At 34.9% G+C, this 21,582-nt stretch overlaps 1 protein-coding gene across 2 annotated transcripts in view; it reads right to left on the bottom strand.

Annotated features, from left to right (window-relative positions):
• Positions 1 to 21,582, bottom strand: part of KrT95D (phosphofurin acidic cluster sorting protein KrT95D) — a 125,479-nt gene that overhangs the window by 10,147 nt on the left and 93,750 nt on the right. The window contains exons 2-13 of one of the 2 annotated variants that reach the window (XM_090112758.1): positions 13,951 to 14,175; positions 9,820 to 9,913; positions 8,185 to 8,344; positions 7,522 to 7,661; positions 6,808 to 6,927; positions 4,793 to 4,918; positions 4,281 to 4,434; positions 3,100 to 3,174; positions 1,989 to 2,116; positions 1,588 to 1,740; positions 994 to 1,190; positions 173 to 309 (exon numbers count right to left, since the gene is read on the bottom strand). In XM_090112758.1, coding sequence (XP_089968884.1) covers positions 173 to 309; positions 994 to 1,190; positions 1,588 to 1,740; positions 1,989 to 2,116; positions 3,100 to 3,174; positions 4,281 to 4,434; positions 4,793 to 4,918; positions 6,808 to 6,927; positions 7,522 to 7,661; positions 8,185 to 8,344; positions 9,820 to 9,913; positions 13,951 to 14,175 — 1,709 coding nt within the window. The remainder of the gene's footprint in view (positions 1 to 172; positions 310 to 993; positions 1,191 to 1,587; positions 1,741 to 1,988; positions 2,117 to 3,099; positions 3,175 to 4,280; positions 4,435 to 4,792; positions 4,919 to 6,807; positions 6,928 to 7,521; positions 7,662 to 8,184; positions 8,345 to 9,819; positions 9,914 to 13,950; positions 14,176 to 21,582) is intronic. The other variant, XM_090112759.1, reaches the window with a different exon arrangement.

Raw genomic sequence — 21,582 nt, 5'->3', positions numbered from 1 at the left:
CCACGTTCCCGTCCCGTCGATGTTCCCGTGACATATGCGTATTTGGATACATTTTGTATGCAACGATGTTTCCAAAACTTCCCGTCACGTCCCGTCCGGGTAAAATCCCGTCACGTATGCAGCGGCCTTAAATTGCACACACGAACCATGTTCTATGTACACACGCACTCACCCACAGGTATGACGTAGTACCGCAGCGGCGGCGCGTCGTGCGGGCGGCGCGCGGCCAGCTCGACGTGCGCGCGGAGTCCGCCCGCCGCAGCCGCCTCGCCGCCGCACACGCACATGCGTAACGCACGACGACTGCCCCTAAACACATAATAATTATTATTAAGCTTACAAAAATTTTATAACATTTGCGTATGAACAATTTAACAACATAAAAAAAACTAAGACTTTACCTAGTAAAACATATTATGAGTGCGAAGATATATAATAGAATCCTAATGGCATTTAAGGAATTGCCCATGCAATTGCTTAAACTTAAATTATAAAAGCGGCTGCAAGTTGCAACGTCATTGTTTTTAAACAAACAAACATTAAAGGAAGATAATAATAATAACTTTAATGTAAAATGTTCAAGTTAAGGTGAAAAATATATTGTACTTCAATATAAATAATACTATAATTATAAAAGTGTAAAGTTAAATATTTGTATGCCAATTCGTTGGCGAATTGTGTGGACGTAATTCTCATATATTGTAAAACCTTTGTTTTTCTGTCAACAATTCTGGAAAATAAATTTTTCATTTCATTTCAACAAGAAAAGTAGACTAATAGAGTAAAGAGAGTAGGGAGTTTTACCAATGCACAGTACAATAACAAACAAAAATACAAAATGTAAGAGTAAAACCTCACTATTACTAAAACAAGAGTTTTAATACGTGAGTTTCAATCTGCCTAAATAAGATCACGCCTTTAACCAAAAATTCCTACAAAAAAAACATTACTTCACAACATTCTTCCCAATCTATACTATTCATAGCTACTAACTGCTTAGCGGCCCTCGCTAGCACGGCCTGCAGCAGCGGGCGCGCGTCCGGCACGACGCCGTGCGGCGCGACAGCTGCGGGCACGGCCAGCGCCTGCAGCGCGCGCGCTAGTGTCCCGGGGGCCACCGCCACGCACTCCGGCACCGGGCCCTCCTCGCCCAGCACGCGGCTCACTTGCTCCGCCATTGTGCGCCGCGGCTGTGTGTGATAACACGATAAGGCCAGTTGCATCTCAAAAAAAAAAAATTAAGACCACGTTTTTAGTGATCTAAAATGCTTGGATAATATTCGTAGGTAAACAGATCGGATTCATAGGATTAGGTAAAATTCTCAAATTCAAATGATTTATTGTGATGATGAAATTCTTAAAGATGGAAAAATTCTTAGTAAGTAAAAGACTGAAATGTTTCGAAAAAAATCTCAATCAGGTTTGGCATGAAAATTTTTGAAAAAGTTCAAAATTATATAGCATTGACCATTTAATCGCGTAAGTACCTTTCAGGGAACAAAATCATCATTCATCCATCTCTATTGATGATCACTGATGGTCACTAACACTTAACACTTCACACTTCGTACTAAAATTAACACTTACCTCCAACGTAGTAGGACTCAATGCGGGCAGATCGTGCGCGGACAGCGGCCGCTCTCCTCCAATCACTAGCGAGTTCTTCTTCCTGGCGCCAGACGCTGGCGTCAAGTTACCTCCACTTGTCGCGCTACGGAACAGCCGTGAGCGTTTGTCCTCCTGTAACATTAAGTTTGGTAAAAATAGTACCTATGAATAAATAAACTATTTAATAGTTGAAGAATGTTTGATATTTAGACGTTTCAAAATTCACTTAAACATGCTGCAACTTTTTCATTATATGATCATTGAATTCTTCCGCAATATTTCGAACTATGCGGTATAAAAAGTTTTAATAAATGACTTGTGGCGACAGTTTTCGAACTACCAATTTTTATTTTTAGTCCACATTGTTATTAGCTACAAACCTTGGTCTCATTAGGAGGCGAGCTGGAAACAGACGCTCCAGAAACCTGAGCGTCGAGGGTAGCGTCACCATCACTATTCCCTTCACTGCCTCTCTCGTCCCCCGCTGAACTACGTACAGCTTCCGATTCTATACCGTAAGATAAAATCAATACATTTGATTCTTAATTTTCCATAGCTACACTTTCAAAATTGTTTCTTTTCAAAATGTTGATGCTATTTTGATCCATGTTCTAAGGTGTTAAGGATCGAATTGGCTTAACTTTTATATGCACATCGATGACATTATAACAATTTTGAAAGTGCATCAAATAGACAGGAAAGATAAGAAGGAACTGTTGAGCAATAGGAGGAAAGGAAAATAAGAGAACTCCACTTTAATAATAATGAAATCCAAGAAATTGTAATAGTTAGGGAGTCAATGTGTTCTTCATTTATACTGATTTTTTAGGCTTTTCGAATGGCAATACAGTGCAAATATTACGTATCTGCTAGATAACACAAATTGTGAGGATTCATGAGTAATTATAACCTTTAGATAAGAGTGATAACACAGTTAAAAATATATTTATAGAATAAGAGTCACAGTGCATGAATGAAAGCGAAATAAAAGAAAAGACAATAACACAAGAAGCTTGCTATGAATAGTGCTGTAGATTATTCCAATATATTTTTATAAAATTTGTCATACAAAAAATTGTATAAAAATATTTTCTCAGTTATTATTACTGTGTTCTGTATGCAATCATGTGCTATGTTAGTTTATTTCCTAAACTTAAATAAATACATGAATAATGAAACAAACAATTAATCATTGCAACACGTGTGAAGTATCCCTATGCTTTAAACAAGCAACTTCAGGCCCAGATTAAAAATAAATATTTTCTCTTTCTAATTCTCGAGTAAATCTAATAAATGGACAAATAAAAAGATACAATTTTCAGCATTCATGATTAGCAACACAACATGTCCATTCAGCAGTAAGAAGTATCCTTATTTTTTTTTTTTTTTTCTATGACGGAAAACTTCCTTACTATCCGGAGTGGCATAGCCCATATTCATTTTAGATTTAATCTAACATAGCACACGACCGCACACTCGCTCGCTATATACCTGTGAACGAGACCGTCGTGTGCCGGCCGCGCGGACGCAGCTCGGCCGCGGACGCGACGCTCGCGTGCCGCGTCACTGCGCATGCGGTATGCTTACGTGGGGCGAGTGGCGGGCGTGCGTGCGCGAGTGTAGTGCGCAATTTGAGTTTTTTTTTTGTAGGCGATAAAGCAAGTGTGTAGATGTATTCTCAATGGATGAAAATTATTTTCTAAGTGACATGGAAGGCTTGTAGTGTGTTGATAAGTACTTGAGTTCAATGAAAGTAAAAGACGTGTAAACTTTGTGTAACTTTTTGTGTGTTTTATTTAGTAATTTTGAGCAGCAAATTTCAAACAAAAGTGAATCATCAAAACCGATAATTTACGAATGATAAATTATATCTTTTGCCTTCAATTGTGAAATATGGCTTGATTAAATCAGCCTAATCGCCTTACAAACTATACAAACAATAAAACAAATTGTGCACACCATACCACATCGCACACGCACATTTATGAAGTGTCAGTAAGTGTGGACACACAATGTTAGATTAATAATGTTTCCAGTGTTTTTAGTTCATGAATGTGCACCGCCACTGTCACCCACACATGCACTAAACTATGCACACAGCGTTACAAATACAAAACACAAAATTATGCAATGAAAAACGATACATCTACCTACATTTCATTTTCATCTGTTATATTTTGTGCAAAATAAAAATAAAGCAACCATACAATGCACGAATTGAATGCTCATATCAAATTGTAATTAAATATCTTTACCAGGTATTTAAGTAAAGTATTACTGATATATAATAGTGCTAAATACTTATTTATTGCAATAAATTAAACACGATTATTTTTAAAACTTCAATTTACTTTAATGCAGTTACAAAAAACTATTCTAAATACATCTCCATTACACTTAATAATTCAATTCAACTAAGCTATCTGCTTATGGGTGACGTTGATACTCATAGGAAAAATAAATAATTTACTATCTACAATAACCATTATCGACATTTTCGTAACTTTACCTAAACATTAAAACATCTACCTTCCAATACTGAAAACTATAAGCCTAATTGCAACACTGACCACCAATAACAACAAAAAGAAAACAAAAACCACAATGGCGGCGTTCGAATTACGCGCCAAACATCAATGTCACTTGTCAACGTCAATGTCAAAGTCACTCACCATTCGAGTGTCTATGGTGGTCCTGGTTAGCGAGGCTACGCGAGCTGCTGAAGAACGGCCGCAGCGAGGGCTTGGGCGTGGAGCCAATACTGATTGTGTCCATCTGGTCGGGACCAGAGTCCTCACCCTCGCCGCAAGAGAGCGATTCCAGTTCCTGGAATGACTGCGGACTTGTATTATATGATCAATCAATAATTATAATATTTTTTAATGGTCACATTTACATTTTGCTAGCTTGCTTTAAGAAATGTTTGGGATGTTACTAATCTAATAAAGCAAAAAGTTAGTTTAAATGAATTTCAGCGTCTTCTTCTTCACTTACATGAGCGCGTGCTCTTCTCTTCTGATATATTATGATTGTTTCTTTAATTCATAGAGAAGCATAGAATATAATTCTTCTAACTTCTGCGACTTAACGAAAAAAAGAAGAGGTAATATGTGCGTATGTATGCATTTCCTTCCCTTTTTGCTATCTATCTCGTATTTTCTTTCTATCTATCTAGTAAACACACCTGAAACAGTTCATCAATATCCCGTTGCGCGTTATGGTTGTCCCGCGCCGCGCCTCGTTCCCCCATCTCTTCGGGCACGCGGAATCGGCGCAGCAACGCCGCGAACTTCTGCTTTAGATTACGTTGCTGGAAGAATAGAAAAACAAAACATTTATGTGTCGAACTGGACTTTATTTACCACCAAAAAACAGGTTTCTATAAAGACATTGTTTTTATATTTGTAAATTGCTTATTTATTATTGTATTAGCTTTCAATGCAATTTAGTAGCTATATTTATTTAATCATTATATTACGTAGATATGAATTACCAGCTGTTTGAATAGTTATTTTTCGCACAACTCATCTTCGAGTAGGACTTTAAACTAATTTAGATACGTTATGAACAAATATTTATATCGAGCTTATATTTCTTACCCGCTTATTTAATGCCATAAACTAAACCAACCTACTTACTGTGTCTATTACAGTTTCAGTCAAATAGTAGGTATCATTAACATTTATAACAGGAAAAATATATTGGAAATTCCCACTTTCAGTCTATTTGTTTTTAGATCTACACAACATAACCAAGGCCACTCTGTGACAAATTTTATATGCCAAGACCTTTATGCCTTATTATATCTAGATTCGCGCAAACAATGTGCGATAAATATTAATCCATCAATAAATTTCACATAACCCTGGCTTTATATTGTTACTTGATTAGCAAATGTACACACATTACCACAAAAGTTCGTTTTAACCCACTATCAATTCACACAAAACACAATTACATCCGCTGAAAAGGAAAATTATTTCAACGTTATTCAAACCACACCCTCCGTGCAAATTTAGAGCCAATGTTCACCCCAGAGAGAGCACTTTCACTTGGCATAATCTCGCAGCAATAATTACCTGCATCGTATTCAGTAGTGCACATAATACTAATCTCATCGTGTTGCTCCCGTACCGACTGATAAGAGTGACATCATACTTTTAGAGCAAGCGAAGGTTGTGTCAAGGCGGTGCGGGTGACGTAAGAAATATGAAAATAGGTCTGGAGTCTATTGACTTGATAAATAGAGAAATGTTGGAAGAGTTTCCTTCATTGTTTATTAAGTATCTATATATGTATATAAAACTCAAAGGTGACTGATATAGTGATCTATCAACGCACAGCCCAAACCACTGGACGTATCGGGCTGAAATTTGGCATGCAGGTAGATGTTAGGACGTAGGCATCCGCTAAGAAAGGATTTCCCGAAATTCTTGCGAGAACGGGGAAAAACGGGGATGCACGTACAAAGTCGTGGGCGGAAGCTAGTTGTCATATAATTGTGTATCACATATCAAATAGATGATGATGATATAAAATAGCAACCTTGCTTAAAGAATATCGAGGCACATGAAAAAGATTTCGATACTTGTGAAATTCTGTTAAAGGTACCACACAATAGCTCTTAGTAAGATAAGTGTGTGTGTCACTAAGACCATGCTTACAAATACCGTGTATTTGAAGTTTTGCAAGTATTGGACATCACACATTTAGCCAGAAAAATTATAAAGGGATAATGTATATTATCTTTAGTAGGGAATAAACACAAAATGTACTACTTAATTACAATTAAGTTTTGTATATACTTACTTATAGAAAACCATAAGGAAACGAATTATTTTTTTTCACACCACACAGGACAGGACAGTATGTGATATCGTATATGAATTATTTGTAACGTGTATAAGGATAAATATTAAGAACACAACACAAAACTAACTACATACTAGAAGTATCTACAATTCCTAAAATGCAGGCAACTGTATGAAAATAGAAATTAACATATGAACAGCTTTCTTATCACATTCTACATCCATTTGTTAACAATAACTTATTTAAAGTTATTATAAGAGCTCCATAGAGAAGTGTAAAGAAGGCTTCCACTGTTTAAAATTGAACTCTTGAAATCTTGATACAATAGTAAGCAAAATTAATCTCTATTTCCATATAAATAAAACTGAACATCGCGTGCCGGCTCACCGCCAGCTTGCCGCGGCTGCCTTTGCGCTTGCTCGGCGCGTGTTCGAGCTCACTATCGCTGTCCCTCTCGTGCGCCTTCGAGCGGATATAGCTCTGTCTCTCTCGCTCCATGTAGCCCAGCTGCGTGCAAGCAATTATATTACGTATGGTTTACTTTAGAACGTCTTTTGCGTACATTTTTTAAATATATTTAATTAATAATTTAAGAATAAGAAACATTTTTTCGACCACTAAATTGTCGAAGGAGCAACATTTCTAATGTAAACCATACTTTTTGCATAAGCACATAAAATATTTTTTTATCAAATATTAATAAACTTCGACATAATATCATAAATATATAAAAAATATGAATTTAAATAAACGATGTGAACATTAAATATGTATTTACTTTAATAAATAACTATTAATGTATATTTTCAATATAAGCTCGACTATAGCGGAAGCCGTGTTCTAAACATGCACATGAGTTCAGCTTTTCTTTTCTTCGTTTTCCAGCAACTCTATACCTATATTTAATAACCAATATATCAAAACTAAACTGTATTTCTTTATTTCCATAATAAATAACTTAGAAGAAATTTTTCCCTCTCTCTAAAACGACCTAAAATGTACCCAAAATGTATACCTGTGTCCGAATCCAAAAGGTACAATCACACAATAAAGGATCCCTATAGTTCCCCAGGGTCCGTAGTTACCCAATTTAATAAATACCTTTGTATAAGAGAAGTCCGCCTTGTTAAACTCGATCTGCCGATGTGGCCGTCGCCGCGCCGGTGCTCCGTATGGCATGTCATCAGCTTCTTCCACTGAACTGAATTCACCCTCTTCTTCTTCGTCTGAATAGCCTCGCTCTGGAAGTTAGATGAAATTTTATATAATTTTAAGCTATTGCATAGCTTCTATTGCGGGCCTTGAGCGCGGGGACCGAATCCAGAAATTCCGTAACCAAAAAACCTCACTCCGACGAGCACGGAGGTGTGGTTTAAAGGCATAGCATGCAATAGCTTTACCGCGGCAGTCCCCAAGTGCCACACGTCTTTTTTTATTTATTTGTTGCTGGATTTACTAGTTGATCATATTAAGGTACCTATTACAAGTGGTTAGTGTTTTTTCCTAATATTTATTGATATTTATTACTGAGCTCCCATCTATAGGTAACTATTTAAAGTTAATACAACAATAGCAAAAGAAATGAGAGAAGTTAGCCATGGTTTGAATGTTAATAACTTATAATGTAATTTAATCAGTTAATTTTACAAGCTCTTGAATAAAGGAATTAGGGATTCTTAATTCAAGGAAGGAAAGAAGGTCTTCATTTACGAAGAAGCGAATATTTGTAAAAACATAATGTCTTATTTTACAGCAAACACCTACCTGTAATCAACAGCGTATTATTATTCTTAGTGTCATGGTCCACGGGGGTCGAAGCCAGCCCGGTGATGGTGAGCCTCGCGACTGGCTGGCCAGCCGCCGCTCCCACCTTGCCGCCTACGCTGATCAGCTCTAGCTCCATGTCCATGGACCTTTGGAGCACCTGCGGGAAGGAATTTTATCTATAATATAAAATTTTATCTATAATATAAAAATGAATCGAAAAATGTGTTGGTAAGCGCATAACTCGAGAACGGCTGAACCGATTTCGATAATTCTTTTTTTATTATATTCCTTGAAGTACGAGGATGGTTCTTATGTAGAGAAAACGTAAACATGTACCACGGGCGAAGCCGGGGCGGACCGCTAGTTTAAAATAAATTTAAATAGGTCTTGATAAACATGCTACAAGTTGGGAGGCCTTGTTACTTTTGATTACCACTGAAATTAAGTGCTTAGATACAACTAAGCACTACTATTACTACTAGCTACTCAGAAGTAAGAATTATAACAGGGTTATAATATCTATTAGCCCTCTTTCTATTCCAGTCATTCGAGTTATAAGAACACAATAGTTATTAATGACAGGTCAAGCTGTGGTTTATTCTTGCTTTGCGCTTAAACTATTTGGTTGTCAAAAAAATATCATCCTAAAATATGGTACTTATTACGAGCACGAACTGTAATTCCTATTCTTTTAACAACCATATTATTCTTATTTACATCAACAATCGTTTCCAACAAGAATCGTTAGCAATAATGCCAATGTTGAGCCGTAATGACTGATCATTACCGTCATTACCTCGTAATGAATGAATTACGATACCCGCAAGAGATGGGAACCGCAATCCAACAGCTTTAATGAAGCAGACTTATCAATATATGCCAAGTGCAATTTCCTGAACGTTCGCATATTACTCATTCAATATTAACAGTGGATGCAATGTGAAACTATCGCTGCACGTTTCTATTCGCACATTCCAACTATCAGCGTTTAATAACTAAAGTATGAAAAGGCAAAGTTGCTCGTGTTCCATTGTATGCAGGCACTGAATTCAAAGATCCTGTTTGAAATATTCAGAACGAGCTACACTGTATGCTCGGATGCATCGACTTTGTAAACCACGAGCTATTTGAACGTGCTTGAAGTTGAAGTTGTTCTACAAATACGTATTGGTTTGATCTTCATATGAATGTACAGTACGTTATTGTAATATGAGGATACTCTGTCAATATTTTTGTAACCTTTGCTCACCCTCCATAACGTTAATCCACTGAACAATTTACTAATTCCAGAACGCAATATATTTTTAGTTCTGACTGGCAACGTTCAATTGGATGATTCACTAATCGCCCAAACTATGTCGGATACGAGGTTAGATTTAAATATTTGAATAACGATACACGGTAAGTTGTTGGTTAAAAGTTAATAGAGTTATTCCCCTTTTCCTACGTACACCATTTTATTAAATTGCTGTTCCAATTAAGCTGGTATATTTTTATACGGAAGTGATTTATGAGCAGGGATATTCTGCATGGGAAACGTATGTACTCCTTCATTCATCATTATATTTTTTCGTAATCCTTCGTTGCTCAAATCGCTATACATTTTAGGAACAAAGTTTAAATGAACATTACCTGATCCATCCTGATGACACCTTCAGCGAGCGTCTTGTAGCCCAGTATGGTGCGATTCTTGTACTTCTTGCGACGCTGCAACATTATCTGCAACCTGAAGCATACGATTTTATATATTTATGTGATACAGGTATATTATATTACGGTTACTCTAGTAGAGTACAAACAATATAAAGAAAGTTTTGATTCACATTATATAGTTACTATGGTTCCATTCCCAATGTACCACTTGAAATTTATATTACGATCCTGCTATAAATTTAGTTCGCGAACAAAAATATGTTACCCCAACGATCATAGTATCATAGTATGTATTCCTTAAATAATACCATCCTTGAGGAGATACCCCAGGTGCGAGACTTAGGAGTAACATTCGATAAAAAACTAGGTTTTATTCATCATATTAATAATATAGTTACGAAATCTCTAAAACTTCTTGGATTTATATGGAGGAATTGCAAAATGTTTAAAAGTATTTTATCCTTAAAAATTGTATACTGTTCATTAGTAAGATCTCTCTCATCTTATCGATGTCATATAAAGAGACTTGAGTCTGTCCAGAAAAAATTTCTTTATCTACTTACTGTTCATCAACAAAAACTTAAATCTTTAAAATCATACGACCTCAGATTAAACTTTTTTAAAATGGAAAGTCTTAAACATCGGAGATGGATGGCAGATCAAATGTTGTTATACAAAATTGTTACTAATTCGTACATTTGTCCTAATCTTCTATCAAAAATTAATATAGCTGTTCCGAGGAGATACTCTAGGAAAACCAATGTATTTTTTGTCAAAAGATATAGAACCAATTTAGGCTTCAACAGCGTCATTGCTAGAGTTTGTCGGGAACATAATAGATTATTTAATAGTACAAAAGTTGACATCAACTTCCTTAGTTTGTTTGCATATAAAAACGTTTTACATAAAAATTATACTGATAAGAATAATGTTTTCTGATTAGAATTTACACTACGATTAGAAGCTATAATTTGATACAACTCAAAAACGCATGTTGTATTTGCCTGTAATTGGATCTACATCTTGCTATGCATGCTAATTATGTCACATACTCAAAATCTTATATATAAAAATGAATCGCAAAATGTGTTGGTAAGCGCATAACTCGAGAACGGCTGAACCGATTTCGATAATTCTTTTTTTATTATATTCCTTTAAGTACGAGGATGGTTCTTATATAGAGAAAACGTAAACATGTACCACGGGCGAAGCCGGGGCGGACCGCTAGTATATTATAAATATAAGATGTACATCTGTTGGCAAATCAAATAAATAAAATAAATAAATAAATAGTACTGATCAGTACATGATTGTTTGATCATTCTTTTCTTTACATAGATTGCCTAAGCAAAAGCTTCACGCATGAATTTGCGCACCCATAATGATATTTTACGGTAGACGCGAAATAAACAAGCCAGGACGTTTCCCCTTTAAATTTTACGACACGGCTCCGACACGACAGCTATAAAACTTATATAAAATGTAACCGGGAACCGGGAACGACGGGACTCTCATTACACGTCGCGCTTACTGCACTTGTAAAATATTATTCAAATTTAATGCCACGCGAAACTCTTATCCGGAATTATGGCGCACATTATTTTAATTTGATCCTCATTTTAGTTAAATTTATATATAAAAAAATTGTTAATATATTACAAAGGGAACCATATGCAAAAACATTGAGGATAAAACGAAGTTGATATTTTATTATAGAATGATCTTAGCTATAAAACGCATAATGTTACTTCAATACTTTGAATAACGTTCAACACACCTCAAAGACATTACAAAGTTAAATTCAAGTCACGTACGAGTAGTTCATTCACAACAAGCACTAACGCTTTTAGGCTCAATGCGAAATCCAAAAAAAATGAACTATTGTAAGAAAAATATTTTCGTCGTAACGGAATTCCTACATCAAATTTCCTATATTTTATCCCTTACATACAGCCAGATCAGCTCGACTCCAGGAAATCCGGTCTTATTAGATTTCTAAGCCGGCGACGAGCAAACTCATTTCTGTATGGGAACTTGGCAATGCGCCTAATATCCTGATCGCTTTACCTGTATTTACGACAGATTATAAACAATACAGGGTACTAAAGAATGTGGGCATAAATGGTGGAAAGGCAAAGTATTTTTTGTTTTGTCTGGTTTACAGAAACTATAGAGCTTATGTTGAAACTTTGGAAGACAAATGAATGTGTGTTGTGCGGTGTTTTCAAGCCCGTACTCCTTTGCCTATTTGAATTATATTTTCATACATTATTTGTCTTTTTAACTGACATATAAGTTAAAAAATCAGTCCTAAAGCTAATACATATTATAAACGAAAGTGTTAATTTTGCATTGTAAGTTTGACAGTTGACGCCATACGAATGCTTGAATAACCACAAACTAAAAGCCAACATTATCCTCACTGCAATCTTAAAAACTGTGTCTGACACTACAAACACTTAAAACTTACTGCGTTACAAAATCGCATTGCTATTTTAATATCAATAAACATAAAAACAGAGCACGGCACCCATAAAGCCAAGTTCAGACTAAAAGGGGTCACGCCGTTGAAGGCCAATTTCACGGTTAAACTACGTATGTACTAACGTGCAGTGAAGAAAGCAGTAGAGGAAACGGTACCCATTCGCATGTATATTTCTATATGGGTTAGGGTAATCGTGTAATTTCACACAATGTTTCTATGCATTATGCAGTGGTTTTATTCTCTGCACAAATCGGAGAGGCAATTTTTATTTAAAATCTGTTTACTTTGACAAAAAATAATACTTTTAAAGTACACTCTGAATGTCTTAGGTAAATATTTCGATTTATTCTCACAGCACAATATGGTTTAAATTGATTGAATGTGTACAGTAGCATTTGTATTCAAACTCTTTATAGAATTATATCCTACTGCATTTGTTATCTCAATTATATCAACTGTTAAAATAATATACCTATCGAAAGTTTTCTGTTTCAAACATGAATGATATTCTTCTAGCCTGTACTATAGACTGCTTGTTCAGGGATATCGATTCAATATCACTTTAGGGACATCCGTCGACTTAAGTACAGTATTAAATTCCTTTAAGGAGATATGTCTAGACGGCCGGAAAAACAAGTGCGGAGAGCTTTTTATCCCTATTTATAAAGGCTCTTTGAAATATTTTAACAGACGTGTTCCTAACAAGACAATGTAATAGCACCCTAATATAGCAAAACACTAATATCCGTAACCTCGACCTTAAAATATCATTGCTGTTCACATTTGAACCGCCCATAACTCAGAATGTTTCAAGTCGTAAACCAGCCGCGATGAGTAACCGAACATATTTTATAAGCCAATAAATATTTATTATATGAAAAGCTTCCAAATGATTGGCCTAAGACAGCTATGGAGAATAGATGATGTCGTAAAGAATATCATGGACGAACTATTGAATAGCTTGGAATTGTAATGGATAGAGTATTTGGCAAGGTTTCAGCTGTATAATTCATTTTATATTTTTCTAGCAGCATATAATTAGCAGTCTAATAATTCACAACATCTTCCATTATTTCTTGAATGATAAATGACTTAATTGACATTGAAGAATTTTCATCTCCAATTCATGGACATATCATATAGGTATAGTTAGTTAAATTTGTAGCTAACAGACGAAATGCGGGTACTGCAGTGATAAGCAGAAGTCGCCACATCTAACGACGGTATTGTTATATCGTGAGATCGCAGTGTCCTCTTACTGTACCTTTAAGCACCAGTTCAATATATGGTAGATATGCGTAGCTAACTTAGACAAAGTAACAATTAAAAAACGATAACGAAGTTAGAAAAGGCAAAAATGTATGGGATTGACATACGCCGCGTTAGATCACGTGGTCTATCTAATGTCAATCCCATACATTTTCGTTATCGTTTTTTAATTGTTACTTTGTCTAAGGCCCCTTATGCCATCGCGTTTGACGAAATGCGGGTACTGCAGCGAGAAACAAAGATCCAGCTCGACATCGAGCGGCGGAATGGTGATGTCATTCGAGCGGTGTGTCCTCTTACTACAGATTCAGGCACCTATTAAATTTGTGTCCGTATTAACGTTGTGTATTGCTAACCTGTTGCCATCGCGTTTGACAAAGTGCGGGTACTGCAGCGAGAAGCAGAGGTCCAGTTCGACATCCATTGGCGGTATAGTGATATCATTTGATCGCAGTGTGCGCTTGCTGCTGTGCATACGCGCCGCAAGGGTGACCGCGCCCGCGCCGCCGGCCGCCGCGCCGCCGCCCGCCTCGCCGAGCGCGCCGCACACGCGCAACCGCGTCACGCGTAGGGTGCATAGCCTGGAACATGAAGATTATGTTATAGCAAATGTGTAAGGATAAGGCTAAGATAGAAATACAATGATAATAGAAAATCTTACTTAAAAGGTAGTCTAAGGGAAACAATTTCTGAATTTTTATGTTGCATGAAACCTATTACAACGAATGGTCCATTAGGAACAACTCCAATTGGAATTTTTGGTTTTAATAAATGTCATTGGTAATATTATGGAGGTTTAAATGTACTTAAAGTACGAGATAAGTCAAAGTTTAAAATAAGCCCTGTATCAAAGTAAACAACATAGCACAATAAATAAATAATAAATCGAAATTAATATCGCAAAATCAAAACAGAACTAGCAAAGTAAATGTTGTCAAACCGTCTGTTTGTGCCAAGTTTGTGCACGAAGTTAAGCTGTCAGCCGGTTAGACTGAAATCCCACTGGATAACCTCCATCCGATTTACTGATTCGTTTATACACTCTACACTGTTTTGACAAATATTGGTTTCGGCTTTAGCAATAATGTTCGATCAACTTCATTTATATTGAAATTGAAAGCTAGACACTTGAAAGTTAAAATGTTTTCGGATACTACGAGTGCTTAGCATAGAATATCCTTTTCATGACGTAGCCTATTGTGATTTAAATAAATTATTTCATTTGATCTTTTGTATTATTTCATAACCATATTAACAATCTCTCAGTACCTACATCTGAATACACAAACCATTATCATATTTTACAGAAGTGTCTGCTTTCATTCCTATTTTAAAATGATATACACCCACATCATCGAATGCAGATACCATTTATTTACACTATTTAAAAGTCTGAAGTATGAAAATTGTTCATCGCAATTCTTACTTGAGGTAATACTATCTCACGGCAGTACATCGGTTCGGTGCACCGGAAAATTGCCTTCACGTCGCAAACTATTCATCACATTTGTTCTCTGCTGTACCAATTATTTATAAACATATAGCATAAGTATACTTCAGGAGAAAAATATGGACAATATTAATCCCAATGGCGTTTATAATCGACAAAATATACAAACACCTAGAGAATAATTATTATACTGATGATAATATAAAATTGAACATTGACTTGTTTGGGTAAAAAATCTTTGAAAATCTTGTTAACAATCAAAAATAGTAAAACAAGAAATAAGTGTATGCCTTTTCCACTCTATTTGATTTTAAATCAACAAACATTTGGGTTATTTGGAACATAATATAATATTGAAACACGTATATAGAACATCACTTACAACAAAATATAAAAATAATCCTGTGAAATAATCATACCATACAGAAAAAGCATAAAATGTCACAAAGCAATCCTCTTCCACAGAAAATAGTGATCATTACTATTACGTCATCGAGTCGGCAGCAGAATATAGGACTTGCATTCGAATCCCTCAGGACTCTCGAGAATTATTGGAAATGCAGCATTTTCATAGAACAGCGCACTCGAGACGTAACGAGGCAGCGTAATCATTTGAAAATATCTACCGCAATGCTATTGAGAGCTAAGGAATAATGACTTCGTAGTTTGAGTTCGAGTTTGAGTTTGTTTGGTAGCTGAATAAAAGCGTTGTCTTTTTTATCGCGTTCCCAGCATTTAAGCAAAGTATTCAAAACATTCCCGATAAAAAATAACAGATAATCTTAGATAAAACGCGTAAAGCTCATCGATCGCGGACAAAAAACAAAAAGTAATTAACGACGAAGATTGTCGGTAAAAAAGCATTTTCCCACTTAGCGTCTAAGTCTCCTAATGAAGCATAATTAATTTCCGTTTACCGTCAGTAACTGGCCGTAATGCTGGTCCATTGTGCGGAGACTAACAAACGCTATTAATTATCGCGGTGAGCGAGCAATTATTGGGTATGCACACTACAAAGGGAGCTTTGGTTGCGTACATAGAAATCTAAATAACAAGACACTAGAAGTCGTAAGCGTGCGTGACCTTGTCGCCACTCAGGTGATTTGCACATCACCAGTGCATTCGTCACTGTTCAGTTGCTCTGGAGACGTATGAGTGTATACATGGTGTGTTTCAGCAATTCCCATTGCGGAAATTCTTCCACAAGTTGTAATTATACTTATAAAGGAATAATATTTCATCGGAAAATATATTTTTTTAGAAATAATGCCGTTTTTCCTTAAAATTATAGAATATTTACAAGTATTACGAGTGTCACCATAGTAATCGAAATAACAATGAATGACACAGTCGACCATTCTTATTATCACGTTTGTTCGTATTGGAGCAAAAAGTCTCATATCCTTAGGGATGTTATTCTAAAATAAACCGTAAATTCGTGCGTTAGGATACATATTCAAAAGCTTAATTTAATAGATAAGTTAGTTTTCACTAAAATCAAGCTGTCCAATAAAAGGCATAGTTTACTTGTGTGTACTGTTTAGCTTTCGGTTTGAATGTGTTGATTTTGGCGACAGCGGTTTTCATACGAATTATGACATTAGAGCACTTCTATGTGTCTTGTTATTTAGATTTCTATGGTTGCGTACTAGTACATAGTGTACGCTGGCGACAGTAATGAGGTCCGTTTGTAATAACTGAAACCTTTTTATTTGTACGTTGTAGCCCCGGTGCTGATATTATATGAAGGTAGGGAAAGTAGATGACTGTGATATTATTTTTTGCTATTGTTTGATGTTTAGCACTGAGCGTATCGTTTTTTCTTGACGACGCGGACGGTCCAAACATAAATAGATTTCCAGCAAAAGTTTTCAATACTTCGACACACAACTTTTCTTCTTGCACCGGTGGACACGATTCTTTCATAGAGAAAGTTTGAAGAGTGCTTAACTTAATTTAATCGCCTAGAAAGCCTAGCTTGTATATAAAAATACCAAAGCATAAAAATATTGTTCAAAGCAATGTCACGTGTAAAAAATAAATGGACTTAGTTCTTACAAGTGCTATCATCGTGATTTCATTGCAAAAGTTTCTAAAGAAAGTGTTAGAAAGTTTTAACCAAGTCTAGACTTTCGTTCTAGCTCAGTGATAGTAAAGTTTTAAATAAGCTCTCAATCTATTGAATTATTCAAAGGCATAGCTTTTATATAATGTTTTTAAAAATAAATATTGCGTAGCTACATAAAGTCACATATTTTGAAGCATCGCTTGTTCGAGAAAACACAATAACAAAGAAAATTCCTGAACCTTTTAAAAATATTAATTGTCACGTCTTCCGTAATAAAAAGGAAAAAGCCAATCCAATAACCTTAGTCACCCTCCATTAATTTTAAGATAATGGAATTTTATTTTGAAATGAAAAGCTTCATTATTACTTTCTTCTAATTATGAAGTAATTAAAGGTAGGAATCATTAAATCTAAAAGTATTTAAAATTGACCTTTATGATACTTAAGTTTAAATTAATATCCACTAAGCATCATTGTATCTATTTTAAATTACTGTACTCTAACAAAAATTGTTAAGTGTTTTCTTAATATTTGATTTAAAAATATAATTACATATATTAGACTGGGGTAGAAGCCTTTGAAAATAATGAAAAGATAAAAAAAATCGCAGTCGGATGAAACCCATTAGAAAAGGAGGGGAATATGATAAAAATGTAAGGAAAAATAAATTACGGTCAATCCGAGTTCGGGAAGCGGGAGGGGGGAGCTTTTAAGAGAAAAAAATGGTTTCTCTCGATTTCCGACAAAACTACAAGTCATATAGAAAAAAGTTCAATAGCAAAGTTGTAGGTAATTAAAAGTTCTACAACTTTGGATTCACAATTTTTTCACATAACCTCAAAATTTAGGTGAAAAATTCAAAAAACCAAGTTTTTGGTCTTTTATTTCTATCTACTTCAAAATTTATTTTTTTTCTACAAAATTTGGTGGAAACTTACTTTATTATGTCCCAAATACACTGTAATTTATTTGATTGAAAATATTTATTTTTTCGCCTTATTTTGAATTAATACCAAAAAAACAACCTAATTTTCAATCGAAAAGTCACCCGTCAAAATATCAGTTTTTTTCAAAAACTTGGGGTGCATTTTATTCATTGAAATCTTTACTTTCATATGGTGTAAACAAAAATAAACACCACTATAGTAAATGTTCTCAGGAAATGCATACAAACAGTGTGATAATGAGCTTTTACTAAATCAGGCACACTTCTTGAATTCTATATCTTCTCTTGTATCGGCTTTTCGGTAATATTTCAAAAGAAAAATAATTATCTGTTCTAAGTTTAATATTTTACAGCATATTCAAAAGCAAAATGATGTCGATAAAAACATTTCAGGTAGTTCGAGAAGTGTGCCTGATTTAGTAAAAGCTAATTTTCAGACTGTTTGTATGCATTTCCTGAGAACATTTACTATGGTGGTGTTTATTTTTTTTACACCATATGAAAGTAGAGATTTCAATGAATAAAAGGCACCCCAAGTTTTTGAAAAAAGCTGATATTTTTACGGGTGACTTTTCGATTGAAAATTAGGTTGTTTTTTTGGTATTAATTCAAAATAAGGCGAAAAAATAAATATTTTCAATCAAATAAATTACAGTGTATTTGGGACATAATAAAGTAAGTTTCCACCAAATTTCGTAGAAAAAAAATAAATTTTGAAGTAGATAGAAATAAAAGACCAAAAACTTGGTTTTTTGAATTTTTCACCTAAATTTTTAGGTTATGTGAAAAAATTGTGAATAAAAAAGTTGTAGAACTTTTAATTACCTACAACTTTGCCATTGAACTTTTTTCTATAGGACTTGTAGTTTTGTCGAAAATCGAGAGAAACCATTTTTTTCTCTTAAAAGCTCCCCCCTCCCGCTTCCCGAACTCGGATTGACCGTAATTTATTTTTCCTTACATTTTTATCATATTCCCCTCCTTTTCTAATGGGTTTCATCCGACTGCGATTTTTTTTTGTTTCAAAAATTATCTACTCTAGTCTATATCGTCTTTAACATGTATTGCAGTCACAGAGCTTTCAATTTAATCGAGTCTTTCAGGTTAGTTATGAAGTGTTATACAAAACTAATCAACATGTATCATTTTAAGATTTAAAACCATCTCTAATTTAATTTAATTAATTAGTACTAAAATTATAAGTGTTAACCACCAGTTACTTTGTTGCTGATAGCGTTAAAACTTTGTAGGTGACAAATCGTTAGTGGCCCCGACAAGGTCTTGATCTAGTCGGCCACGACAAAGCCCCACTTCGGCTATGGTGCTTCAACCTTTGAACTATCAGCTGACCTTATCCAGCCACTCAAATATCTCCAACATAGAGGCACTTTTCTTTGATTGAAGCTGCTTAATTGCAACGTAACGTAAAAACGCTTGTGTGAAATCTCTATCTATCAAGAAATAATGAATAAACAGTTTATATAGAACGTTTATTAATATTTTATGCAGATGTGTGATGTGTGTGTGACGCAAAGGAATGTACGTTTCTCGTAGCTCGAGCTGTAGGCTTCTACGAAGTATTGTTCGTAGCAAATATTATTTTCTACATTGTTAATCTAGTTGTAGCTTAAAATTGTATTTGATTAAGGAACTGGAAGTTATATTTAACTGTTTCATAATTTATGAGACATAAATAGTTAATACATTTCATGAGTAAGACTCATTAGGTATGACGTATTAAAAACCAAAATAAAATGTTAACGTAAACAAAGGTCACATTCCCTTATCAACACCGAAATCGCAACCTTTAAATAGAATATAAAAATAGATCGGACCTCGAACCCGAAAAAGAATTAACGTAGAACAAACGTATTATTTAAAAGGTGTTTTATCCAAAAATACCTTAATCGTAACATTTAAACACGCAACCCGCAAAATGCCCAAAATACCTTTCTCAGGTTCTGACGAAATTCACAAATGCCTAAACAATGCTGACGAATGTATTTTGGTTGTAACAATTTAATTAACTCACATAATATGTGTGTGTGTGTGTTTTACGAAACTTCACGTATTCACAAATACGGATGTAGAGGAATTCGCGAAGGAAATGCGTAAACAGGCAATGCGTCAGGAATTTAAACAAATTGAGGTATCATTTCTTGCAAGAGCAAAAAAAATATTTTTAGAATTTGTTTTGTTGAGAATGTTTACATCATTAGGACGAGATTACAACATTGTAAGGATAACGTTCGGCACAGCATCATGACGCTGATCATGGGCCATGGCTCTAAGAAACTAAATTGATTTCTAATATAAAGACAATATTATATTTATTGAAATCGACTTATACAATTATTTGACCCATATTCTCAGCATAATATGACCATATTACATTCACATATAACGTTAATAATTTATCCCGTCAACTTGAACGAAGAAAGTATTTATTATTCTCGTCTCGAGTCGGAAACTCATCAATATGCGACATCGGTCTCTCCTACGGAAAGTTTGTATTAAAAATCCCTTTTACACGCGTATCCGACGTTAATAGAATCCATCAGAGAACTTTTATTTATTGGTTGCGACTTGCGACAATTTTTATTTACTTTCAAATTGGGTCGCGGTTATGTATTTTCAGCCGCCTTACATAATACAGGTTATCGATTTTTTTAGGTTACTTTCTTATGCTTTATAACGGTGAGAAACAAACATTTTTAAGCTTTATTATTTTTTAACTGGTCATTTACGTGGACATTATAATAAAGTATTTTGGAAATCGCCATATAAACCCTATAAATAAAATTCAAAAAATTTTCAGCATATTTTGCCAAAAGTAGTCATTCCGATATTAACTGTTTTGATTGTTCACGAAAGAACATATTGTATTTATCTTCTACTGTCAACTAGAATTGTAAGCTTATCTCGGTCATTTTCCCATTCCACATCATCCACCACACCATGTGTGACTAAATAAACCTTCTTCGCCCTATTTCCTATAGAAACACTAAGGAAAACCGGCGTAATCCAGTTGTATCATAATCCAATAAGCACGCCTCATCTCACGGCTTCTCCGCAAGATCCGAGCTTAATTAAATCCCCGACAAATAGACTATTGATTATATCATGAAATATTGTAGTGTATAAAAGATGAGTAATTTGACCTGCTTATCAATTAACCTCGTTACGAACCTCCGCGAAGTTTATAATAACAAATGATTTACAATTTTGATGAATTGTGTCTGGAATTTATCGTCATCTCATTTTGCTTCTAGATTTATAATGAAGTGAATATAATAACTAAGATTAATTTGTAGGCTATTTCTAATGTATTGTTAACATTCACATGACTCTTAAATTATAACAGAACAGCAATGTAATTGAAAAAGAAAACCTATTGAACTACATGATCCTCACGTTGATAAATCGGCCGGTTCACAAAAAGTTTAAAAGGCAGACAGTCTGGGACGCGACAATGAAACTGCTACGTCATCGGAAAATCCCTTTGGCCAACTACGGAACTACGT

Source organism: Colias eurytheme, chromosome 18, assembly GCF_061535395.1.
Source record: "Colias eurytheme isolate Ceu_HAF_F1 chromosome 18, ilColEury1 Martin Lab GWU primary, whole genome shotgun sequence".
Lineage (NCBI taxonomy): Eukaryota > Metazoa > Arthropoda > Insecta > Lepidoptera > Pieridae > Colias > Colias eurytheme.
This window is presented reverse-complemented; position numbering and strand designations above follow the sequence as displayed.